Source organism: Myxocyprinus asiaticus, chromosome 28, assembly GCF_019703515.2.
Source record: "Myxocyprinus asiaticus isolate MX2 ecotype Aquarium Trade chromosome 28, UBuf_Myxa_2, whole genome shotgun sequence".
NCBI lineage: Eukaryota > Metazoa > Chordata > Actinopteri > Cypriniformes > Catostomidae > Myxocyprinus > Myxocyprinus asiaticus.
The window spans coordinates 38,598,507-38,610,706 of record NC_059371.1 but is presented as its reverse complement, the minus strand read 5'-3'; the positions used below and the strand labels follow the sequence as shown (position 1 = coordinate 38,610,706).

Sequence of the window (12,200 nt, the reverse complement as noted above, 5' to 3'; positions counted from 1 at the left end):
ACCCCTGTGAAACAGGAAGTCGTGTCTGATTTCATGTTCCTAGTCACACAGGTGTGCTAAAAATTTTTAAATATGAATGGGATTATACTTCAGATATATTTTACTCATAAGAATTTCTAGGGGTGCCAATAATTGTGGCCAACATGTTTTAGAGAAAATATTTATTTAATAATGAGATATTTCCCCTCTTTCAATTGTTTTACTTCAATCAATTAAAGGTTAGATTTTTGTGAATTTTTTGAATGAAAGATCAAAAGGATAAACAATGCACATTTTTTATCACAGCCTTCTTTGCTCATATTTACCAAGAATGCCAATATTTTTGGACACCACTGTGACCTACAGCCAATGAGAGAGCAAGAAAAGGGGCACGTGACGTTTCAGTGAGCGGAGTCCTTATGTACCTACAACAGCCGTCACATGAACGGCCCTCTACTGCTCTACACTGCTATGATGCGATCTCATTTCCATGTCCTTTTGCTGATCTTTCTCGTAAAAGCAGGTAAGACTTTTATTCAATGTAATTGCGACTTGTATTTTGGCTAACCGGCGTTGACATCTCCACGTGTCACAAGTGATGCGCTAGTCTGAAGCAGCGCTTTAAAAAGTTCCGAAATTTCACGTGTTGTTTTTTATCCATTCAGTAAATGTCCAGGTCAACCACTGGCTTTTTACATCTAAAGCGAAATCGTCAGTGGGTAAAAATACCAAAGTTTAGGCAACTCTTCGGCCGATTTCTCTTCCCAAACTGATTCAAACCGGTTTTGAACTGATCGTCAGTCAGTGATTTAAGATTCTCTGTAGATCACGCGAGGCGTTTCCAAAACATGCAATACAAAACGCAGAATGTTGTATTAAGAAGAATGGAAGGAGATTTAGATATATTTTGTTGAGTTTTATACTTAAGGGGCCAGGGCAGAGGCTATTTATCAAATGAATGGGGGAGTTGGAGTATTTGCACAACTGCTTCCGGTTACAGCGTTCATTGCGCATGCGTGCAAAGATTAACTGGATTTGTACTTTATTTTAAGAATGTGAAATGTCAAAATAATAGTAGAGAGAATGATTTATTTCAGCTTTTATTTCTTTCATCACATTTCCAGTGGGTCAGAAGTTTACATACACTTTGTGAGTATTTGGTAGCATTGCCTTTAAATTGTAAACTTGGGTCAAACTTTTTGGGTAGCCTTCCACAAGCTTCTCACAATAAGTTGTGTTTAAAATAAGTTTTAAAAATTGTGTTTGATAGCAGAATTCGTGGGAAACAACTACATTACCCATGGTCCAACAGTGAAAGATTCACCAATTAGAGAACTGTGGCCAATGAAAACTTGCGATAAATTTGCAAATGATGAAAACGAAACAGTTCTTATTTGTCAGCTAATTAAAAAGCATTATTTAAGAATTGTTAGGATCAGCTATATGCATTGTAAAGTCCAGATCCTAAGCTATAAAATGACACCTATTTTGTTCAGATCAAGCATGTGGTTATTAAATTACGTAATTTTATATATATTCTGCTGGGAGTGCCCTCCACTAGCCATAAGCTCAGTTCAATGAATCCTATCAATAAAAATATACATATATATTTAAAAAAATATGTTCAAAAAAGGAGAACAAAACCTGTCACTATATTAGTTACACCTGTACATCATCTTATTCATGCGATTATCTAATCAGCCAATCATGTGGCAGCAGTGCAGTGCATAAAATCATGCAGATACGGGTCAGGAGCTTCAGTTAATGTTCACATCAACCATCAGAATGGGGAAAAAATGTATCTCAGTGATTTAAACTGTGGCATGATTGTTGGTGCCAGGTGGGCTGGTTTGTGTATTTCTGTAACTGCTGATCTCCTGGGATTTTCACACACAACAGTCTCTAGAATTTACTCAGAATGGTGCCAAAACCAAAAAACATCCAGTGAGCGGCAGTTCTGTGTACAGAAACGCCTTGTTGATGAGAGAGGTCAACAGAGAATGGCCAGACTGGTTCGAGCTGACAGGAAGGTGACAGTAACCAAAATAAACACACGTTACAACAGTTCTATGTAGAAAAGCATTTCTGAACACATCAAACACTGAGGCGGATGGGCTACAACAGCAGAAGATCATGTTGGGTATCACTTCTGTCAGCCAGGAACAGAAAGTTGAGGCTGCAGTGAGGCTATCATCTGTGTACCTCAGCAGAAATCCAGATATGTCAGACCAGGCGATGTTTTTCCGGTCATCTACTGTCCAGTTTTGGTGAGCCTGTGCCCGCTGCAGCCTCAGTTTCCTGTTCTAAGCTGACAGTAGTGGTACCTGGAGGGGTCTTCTGCTGTTGTAGCCCATCCGCCTCAGTGTTCGACATGTTGTATGTTACTGTCGCCTTCCTGTCAGCTTGGACCAGTCTGGTCATTCTCCGTTGACCTCTCTCATCAACAAGGCGTTTCCATCCACAGAACTGCCGCTCACTGGATGTTTTTTGTTTTTGGCACCATTCTGAGTAAAATCTAGAGACTGTTGTGTGTGAAAATCCCAGGAGATCAGCAGTTACAGAAATACTCAAACCAGCCCATCTGGCACCAACAATCATGCCACAGTTTAAATCACTGAGATCACATTTTTCCCCATTCTGATGGTTGATGTGAACATTAACTGAAGCTCCTGACCCGTATCTGCATGATTTTGTACATTACACTGCTGCCACACGATTGGCTGATTAGATGATCGCATGAATAAGTAGATAATAAAGTGGCCGGTGAGTGTATATATTATGTGAAAATTTTAGTTTTTCTTAATTATTTTAACTAATTGCAAAGTGCTTTCTCATATTCTTTCCAAAAATGTGTGCTTAGGGTCTCGTGACGTGAGACCATGATCCAACCCTGGTACTGATTAATTAAAACTTCACTTTTAAGGGTAGTTATTTGGGTGTACTATTGCACGCATGCAAAAACAAAAGCAAGTTTTAGTGTTTAGTGGCTTCAACTTAAACGTGGTTTCGTATAAATTATAGGTAGATCTTGTAGGTTATTTTTTTCAGTTGGCAGCTCATGAAAAAAAACTACTACTTTTCGGCATGTGCTTTCGTCCAGTCGAATAAGTCACTAGTCAGTGTTCACATTATCCTAATAGTTAACCCAGTGACGTTTGCTTGCATAAAGTACTATTCAAATTGCTAATTCAGAGCTATTTGAAACAAACATTTGTTTATTTGTTTAATATCACATACTGTATATGTTTTTGAAGATCACGTGGTAGATAGTATGTTGTTATTTTAAATGCGAAGTGTGTGTGTGTGTGTGTGTGTGTGAGAGAGAGAGAGAATCTGTGTTACTCCCGCATAATTAGTATTTACACCACATACATATTTTCCAGTTTACATCTTTTGAGTGTTGACATCTGTTTTTTTTATTTACAGGTACATGTGCCTTTACATTCCCTTTGACTGGAACTGAGGTTGTTGCGGAGGGATCAACATTTTACAAAACAGTCATTAAAACCTCTCAGTTGAAAAAGGATGATCAAGTCTTCGTCCGTTGTTACAGAAGCTTCAGTGAGCCCAAGTTATGTGCGCAGTACTTCTGCGATAATGGGAAATGTGACAACGACCCAACAACTGTGGGGCATTTCCGAGTAGAATTAGATTCTTTAGTTCTGGTCATACCCAAAGTAAACATCACTAACTCCGGCCTGTACAGTGTCATCCTTAATGGATATAGGACTTTATTGAATTTCACTCTTTCTGTTGAAGGTTAGTATGTTACAGTAATACATTTGATTAGATTACATCCACTGATGTATGTGATTACTGCATTTATTACTAAGTAGAATTCATGTGTTTACATTATTTATGTCTTATTAATTATGTCTCTTTCTTAACATGCTGTTCTGTTATAAAGGCCAGACTTCTGCAATGCCTGATTCCACAAATGCAGCGCAAGAGATGCCGAACAAGTCAAGTATGCCTAAATTCCAGAGTTTCCCTGCCATCACATACACTGTTGGTTGTCTTGAAAATGTAACATTTTTATTTTACTGTTCACATAATCAAAAACTTTACCAACTGATATTTGCTTGATGGAAAAATTAAATTAATAATTGATCAAATTGGGCTGTTTTGTAACAGGAATTATTTGTTGTGTAAATATGTGGACAGTCACTATTAAAGTATAAAAAGACAATTGGCGCATTTACTTGTATTCACTGACCAGTTAGTGTCTGCCATATCCACTTGAATTAAAGGGATAGTTCACCCAAAATGAAAATTCTCTCATTATTGACTCACCCTCATGCCATCCCAGATGTGTATGACTTTCTTTCTTCAGCAGAACACAAATTCTGATTTTTCGAAGAATATTTCAGCTCTACAATGCAGGTGAATGGGTGCCAAACCTTTGAAGCTCCAAAATGCACATAAACACAACATAAAACTAATCCGTACAACTCCAGTGTTTAAATCCATGTCTTCTGAAGCAAAATGATAGGTGTGGATGAGAAACTGATCAATATTTAAGTTCGTTTTTACCATAAATTCTCCTCCCTGCCCAGTAGGTGGCGATATGCATGAAGAATGCGAATCACCAAAAACAAAAGAAGAGTGTAAAAGTGAAAGTAGAGAGTGATAGTAAAAAAGTATGTAAATATTGTACTGTTTCTCACCCACACCAGCCATATCGCTTCAGAATATATGAATTAAACCACTGGAGTCTTATGGATTACTTTAATGCTGCCTTTAAGTGCATTTTGGAGCTTCAAAATTTTGGCACCCATTCACTTGCATTATAAGGACCTACAGAGCTGAAATATTCTCCTAAAAATCTTCACTTGTGTTTTGCTGAAGAAAGTCATACACATCTGGGATGGCATGAGGGGGAGTCAATGATGAGAGAATTTTAATTTTAGGGAGAATTATTCATTTAAGCTTGATTTACGAAAGCTGAAACAAAAACTAAATGGAAACATTTTTGTTAACTGAAATAAAAAAGAAACAGAATAAAATTGGAAAAACTAAAAACTGGAATCCTTAATCCGTGAAATAATTGCCCCTGAACGTTGTCCGTTTATGAACGGCTGATGTCCGATAGTGCAGATAACTGCTTTTATCGGCTGATACAGTACATCAGTGCATCACATCATTGTGATGACACAATCATCTCAGGGTTAAAAATTCTTCAAATATTATTCTAATTGCTTCAGCAGCCACTACATTTGTTTTTACATCAAAAACACTGAGACCGAGCCAGCTGAGGTACATATGAAGTGTAAGCTAATATACAGTTCGAGATCATCTTTTGTTCTTGTCCCTTACAGCACGGGGAAGATTCTTTGTATACATTGCAGTTGCAGTCATATTCGTGGTGGTTCTTATTGGTCTCATCTGCTGGAAGGCAAGTATTATATCTGGAAGAATGCAGCAAGCTACACTTTTGATTTTGCATTAAAAATGATATACATTTTCCCCCCTGAATTTTTTCACTTGTTGGATAGTAAAACTTGTGAAAAAAAGTCCCATAAACTTACATTGAAGGAGGGACCTCTTTTAAAAGTTTTAAAGCACACTTTAAAAGGTTGATTTCAGTTGGATTAAAACAACCACTTTTTAAAATGTCATGTAAGCACTTTAGTCCCACAAATGACAACAAAGCATATCTATAATTTTATGAACTGCTGAACATGAGTTTTTATCACTCTGTCGAAAAAAGGCAACGATACATAATTAAGAGTTTTAATAACGTCCACACAATGTGTGGTCAAGACTCACTTTTATTCATAATTCATCTGTTGATGGATGAGATGCTGAACTGAACGAACAACATGCGGCCTCCATTCGTTCAGTCAGTCAGCATATCCTCATACATGAACAAGATTGAGTGATTTATTAATTTACCAATACATTCAGTTCATTCATCAACAAAATGTCTCATTACTTAAAAGATGGTTTAAAAAGACATGTTAAAAAGAATATTTCATGGCTACCACCCCTGGAGTTCGCTAGCTTGCTAGTTCGAATCCCAGGGGTGCTCCAGCCAGGTCTCCTAAGCAACCAAATTGGCCCGGTTGCTAGGGAGGGTAGAGTCACATGGGGTAAACTCCTCGTGGTCGCTACAATGTGGTTTGTTCTCGTTGGGGTGCATGGTGAGTTGAGCGTGGTTGCCGCGGTGGATGGCGTGAAGCCTTCACACACGCTATGTCTCCGTGGCAACACGCTCAACAAGCCACGTGATAAGATGCGCGGGTTGACAGTCTCAGACGCGGAGGCAACTGAGATTCATCCTCCGCCACCCGGACTGAGGCGAGTCATTACGCGACCACGAGGACTTAAAAGCACACTGGGAATTGGGCATTCCAAATTGGGAGAAAAAAAAGAATATTACAATACAATAACCCTGAAATTATTCATATATTTTTAATTTACTATGTTTAAATTATACCCTTTCATTTCTTTTTTCAGAGAAGCAAATGTCTGGAAGATTCAGATCCAAAACAGAATGGCCTGCTGGACCGGTGTACGAGTCCTGATCAACACATGAGCCAAAAGTGTCATACAAGCACCACAATATGACGTTCTTGGTGTAGCAGTTGTTTCTCATCTCACATTTGTTTTTATGACACTATCGGTTAAGTTTTGCTTTAAGGTTTAGGGTAGGGAAGTCGTTTTTGATGATTTAAAATGCTTGATAGAGCATTAACCTTAAGTCTTATCTGTTTGGGAGAACATTTCAATAACAGTGAACATTTCACCGTGGAACTGCCGTGATATGTGTTAGGAACCACCTTTTATCATTTTGCAAAAATGTCCCCTCAATCACATAATTTTCATGAGATCAGGCTGGAAAGTGACACATTAAACTAGCGTAGGAGAAAGTTAGTTTACCATCCAATTTCATTAATTTCCTCCACAAGGTGGACTGACCAAGTCCCCACTGAGTTTCAGACCCTCTTCCTAAATGAGTATGATGAATATGTATGGAGAGATTTTACCCCTGTCACACTAGGGAGAATTCATACCTTTACTTTGCCCAACTAGTCCATATTTAAGCTAATGCAATGTTGTCAGAGAGAGAGGACCACATGTCACATACTCTTTCATTGAATGTTTGCAAAGGGATCGTGGTGAGTAGTAGTTATTTAAGGATGTGCTTTGTGATCACAAACCTTGAGGCCCAGGTATACTTCATTTTTGTGTGTTCTGAACCGACTCGTGCCTGGTCAACTGCGTTGCCTTTGTATGATCTTCTGACTGTGAGCAAATACGAATGTGTTAGACGCATGCCCACTACAACTTCTTTGTGATACTCTTTTAGTACAGTCAGTAGAAGATAATTAGACGTCTCATTTAGGCCAGTAGGGGAGAGTCAACACTCCTCAACAAATAATATAGTGCCATATATATATATATATATATATATATATATACTCTCAGATCATAAGCGCTTTACCTATGTTTCTATCTTTCTGTTTTGCACATCTAGGCCTATACTTTAACGTATGCTCAGCACTTTCATGTGCTTTTGTATTTCATGGATCGCTGCTATTTGGCACTTTTTTTGTTAGGAAGTCCTGTAGCCCCTTCTAGAGTTGTAAATTTCCACTAAATCTGATAAACTGGAGTGCTTTAAGAATAATTGCACTGAACAAATTTTCCACAAGAATGTATGCTCAGTTTATTGAACAAAATGAATTGCAGATTTGACACTTAACCATCAGTTTTATTTATTTATTTTTTTACGTTTTCCAGAGTCCCCTATGATGTAAGTTTAAAAATAACTTGATGAAGCTTTAACCCTCTGTTTACCTCAAAGTAGGCATTTATATTTCAGAAAGGTGATCATTTATTTATATGTATTTATATGTGTTTATTCATTGTGTTGATAACTAGCTGACGTATAAGTGTTCTTTTGGATGATGCTTTTTGTATTACGCTGCCTTAAAATGTATTTCTTAATCCTAACTCTACCACTAACATTACTTCAATGAAACGGCTGCTTTTATTTTTGCTTTCTTGATGTTTTTTGTTGGAGTCTGGTTATACAGTTGCCATTAAGTATTTTCAGTTTGTAGCAGTCATTAACATTTTTGGTATTATTTTCATGAAGTTTGTTGTAACTGGATTTCAGTTTTTTGTATTCACCTTAAGCTCAACTTGTTCCATGTGTGCTCACGTATTTGTTTTCTTCTTTTTCTGTCATTGCTTATTATAGATTATTTGTATTTTTGTCTCTGCTTTATAATTCTTGATACTTTTGTCATAGTAGTACACCATCACAATGTTAAGCTCAAAGTGTGAAGCAATAACTGACAAAGAAATATGCACATGTAGTGTTATTTACAAACCAGTTGTCAGAGTTTGTAACCCTGGACAATCTTTAGAACCATTTTTAAAGTCTTACAGTACGTCAGATCATCCAGTCCTCAAAAACATGTTGTTACATGTAAACAGACACAGTGATATCATCTCTTTGAATAGACTCAAAGTGATGTTTATTTTATTTATTTATTTTTCGAAGAAATGGCATTTTGGGCCAAATGTGACCAAATAATCTTTTCATACAATTCATTTCTGAAAGAATCAAATGTGAATCGACTTGTAAACTTGAATTGTCTGTATTTATTTTTTTCATGTAAAAAGAAAAAGAACAAAATAAACATGTACACTTGCATCTCTTTGCAATGAATGGACTGTTCAGCTTCATCTAGTGGAGAGAAGTCCTGGAATAAATGAATGTTCCAGAAATTGGGTAAAGCTGATATTATATACCTGCAAATAGAGAATTAATGGGAAATATTATAAGCTGTTTTCCCACTAATAATACTACTTAATGTGGCACTTGTTGAAGCTTCGTTCTACAGCACACATATGTACACTCAAAAAAAGATTTACGCATTTCAATTTCATAACAAATTCCATTAAATTTAACTGAGTAATTTTTAATCAAATAAAAAATACCTTAATATTTCAAGTTTTATGAATTGAATCTTGTTAAAAAATTAATTTGATGGAAATTTATGAACTTGAAATGAGTAAATCTTCAAGTAGGCTAATTTATTTATTTATTTTGAGTGAATGTGGAATTTCTTACACTGCAGGGACTTTTAGGAACATCATTATACCTTTTTTTTTTTTTACGTTAAAAGTACTTGTATTGTCTTTTTAAATATAATACAGATTTTTACCCTAAATATAAAAATAAAAACAAATATCTACATTTTACTATTATTTTTTGTTGTTGTTGCACGTAATGGAATATAACGTACAGTTACAGCATTTTTAGATTATTTTAGCATTAAAATGTGAAAAGTTTTTACAGTGACGAGATCTCTCAGACATTACAGTACAGCAGCACCTGCAGGCAGAGAGATGTGAAGGCTGTATGGAAAGGGAAAGAAGCAAAGAAATGTAGAAAAACAATCCTAAATCATTTCAACTACATATATTGCATTATTTCAGATAGAGTATTCTCACCTGGAGTTTGGTGCACACTTACTAATGAGCTGCTCTTGATAGCAGGTACAATCACGGATGCTTTAGGACAAGAGGAAACATGCACATTACTTGCAATTGTGTAACAACAGTTTTAGAAATCCTGTAAAATTGATTTTATTATCCTGACACTTTTGCCTAGTTGTTGTTGTTGTTTTGTTTTCATATTGGCTGCAGGTATAACTTACCATTTACATTCACTTTGTACTTTCTTGTTGCAATCTGTCTATTAAAAACAACTATTTCTTCATAAAATCCAGATTCATTGGTTCTGATGTTTGAGATGGTTAAAGCTCCAGTCTGTTGGTCCAGCTGCACTCTGCCATTGAATCTCTCCTCATAGTGGGTGTAAATTTTCCCATGATACATCTGTGCAATACGTGTAGTTTGATTGCCACTTTCAAACATCCACAATATTTGGTCGTCTCCTTTTACATCAACTCTTGGATATAGATTAAGGACGCCACCCTCCATCACTGTAACTGTTCCAACATGATCAAACTCTCCCTCCACTGGAACAATATGAAAACATATATATATATATATATATATATATATATACATACAGTACACGATGATGTATATACTGTTATCAGCTGAAGATGAAAACAACCGTCTCTTGATATTTAGCAGTGGTTATACAGCAACCACAGAGGAAATATCCAATACTGAAGCAGGAAGTTATGTTATCAGTTGTTCCACACAGAACACCTGTGCATAATGTTTTAAGATATGGGTGTTTAAGAACTAAATTTAACAGTAAAACTACTAAAATGATTTACAATTCTTATAAAATCCTTATACAATATTTCAAACATGTATTAGTCAGATGAGTGTGTTCATGCTGTTGATTACTAATGAGACAAAAGGCAAACTTCAAGTTTCATATGCTTTCTTGTTTTTACATGACTCATTGTGGTTACATTATATGTTTCATACTTCAAAGAAAGGACGTTTGTGCCGGGCAAAAAGCCTGGTTTCCGAAATGTACACATGATTACATTTAAGAAAAACCTTTTGCGATAATCATAATAAATCGTAAAGATGTATTTTACAGTAAGTGAGCAGTAAAATAAGCAGTAATTAATGCTGCTTGTTGAACGATCACATGCACATTTATTTGTCTTTTCACACAAAAGCTCATGGTTAAGCAAGTCAAGCAGGATGTTTGCTCTGTTGTTATTGCCCGTATTGCTGTGGAACTGCATAAACTTAACTTTGCAATACAAATGTAATGTTAAAATGATTTAAAATTTTTTTTTTTTTTTTTTTTTTTTGCACAATGCCGTTCATATAAAATCCACTGAATACCAGCAGCAACTATTGAATGTGCGTCTCAACCAGAGAACACAACAACAAAGTGTGCATGATTTTCTTATATAAAACTAAACATAAAAACAGTATTAGCTTTAAGAATACCTTACCCTCCACAGTGGTGACAAACACAATAAAAACCTGTGTGTAGATGAACATTTTTAACAAATATCAGATATTATTCAGTTTGACAGAGCTTCACTCAATGATGCACCTGTAGCTTCAATTCAGTGACATCATCATCAGTTTCTGTTTTTAATCTGTATCTGTCACCTCCTCATTTACACTTCCTGTCATGTTTTAGTTTTTTTTTTATTCAGTTGCTTAACTGTTGCAGGGTTACTCACCGGTTTCTTTGCATTTTTGCTGCTTCCAGTAAGCCTTTACCAGTCAAACAGCAAAGGATACAGCATCTTCGTTCACTTGGATATACTAGTTCTATTCCTTTATTACCTTCAGATTTGCCATTTTTCTCCTCAAAATTGTTTTGTAAGGGCACACTACAATTGATTTGTGCTTGTCTCTCCTTTGTGCAAACATTAACCCTTGTACGACCTTCGGGACATTTTTGTCTTTTTCATTTTAGTTTTTTCGATCATTTTGGCTGTGTTAATGCCAACGGCATACATTTTGCACAATGCCGTTCATATAAAATCCACTGACTACCAGTAGTAACTATTGAATGTGCATCTCAACCAGAGAACACAACAACAAAGTGTGCATGATTTTCTTATTTAAAATGTTTGTATTTTTGGGGAAATTTTGGAATTTCAACCTCAGTTCCTATAATACATCTATAATACACTGTGTACACAAAATAGTTACACTCAGAACCTTCAGGACAAAAATGTCCCCATTGAAACCCATTGAAACTGCAATATTTGATCCCAGTGTCATTAAAGCATAAAATCATGAATTCTATGATATTATGCTTTCATTCCAGAGCCCTGGCTTAAAAATGTACATTTTTTATATTTTCCACCAGATGGCGCCATTTTTCTCATGTTTAGCCTATGGAGCAAATACATGCTTTTTCCCTATTTTCTGTTTGCTGTATTATAGAGCACTGCAGGCCAGCTGAATAAATGATGCAGCTAAGATTGTGTGGGTGTGTTGGTATGGATGTCAGAGTGTGTTTTGTGTGTATTGAGAAATGTGTGTGTGTGTGTGTAAAAAACAACAGTGGCATTATGTAAACAAACTGACATTTAAAGGGTTAAAATCCTGAAAATGAATGAATATTTGGCAGTTATGATCAGGACTAATGTTGGTTAAAAAAATTAACTAATTGAAAGTGGAAAATAATATTAATATATAATATTGTTTTTGGCAATTTTTTTGACACAGACATTTTTGTCCTCTAAAGATCTCAGAGTAACTTTTTTAAATTGACGCACAAGGGTTAAATGGGCGGAACA

General features: G+C 35.9%; 1 protein-coding gene across 1 annotated transcript; it reads left to right on the top strand.

Moving 5' to 3' along the window:
- The first annotated feature begins 373 nt into the window (after nt 1-373).
- LOC127418831 (uncharacterized) lies at nt 374-8,647 on the top strand. The gene is made up of 5 exons (XM_051659685.1): nt 374-502; nt 3,406-3,738; nt 3,887-3,946; nt 5,298-5,374; nt 6,439-8,647. The coding sequence occupies exons 1-5, from the start codon at nt 421-423 to the stop codon at nt 6,547-6,549; spliced, it is 663 nt and encodes a 220-aa protein (XP_051515645.1). The 5' UTR covers nt 374-420; the 3' UTR covers nt 6,550-8,647.
- The last annotated feature ends 3,553 nt before the right edge of the window (nt 8,648-12,200 follow it).

Excerpts from the sequence above, each read along its gene's own strand:
- LOC127418831 (XM_051659685.1), top strand. The coding sequence starts at position 421 with ATGAACGGCCCTCTACTGCTCTACACTGCTATGATGCGATCTCATTTC. Across the intron at positions 503-3,405 it reads GATCTTTCTCGTAAAAGCAG|GTACATGTGCCTTTACATTC; the intron begins GTAAGACTTTTA and ends TTTTATTTACAG. Across the intron at positions 5,375-6,438 it reads TTGGTCTCATCTGCTGGAAG|AGAAGCAAATGTCTGGAAGA; the intron begins GCAAGTATTATA and ends TTCTTTTTTCAG.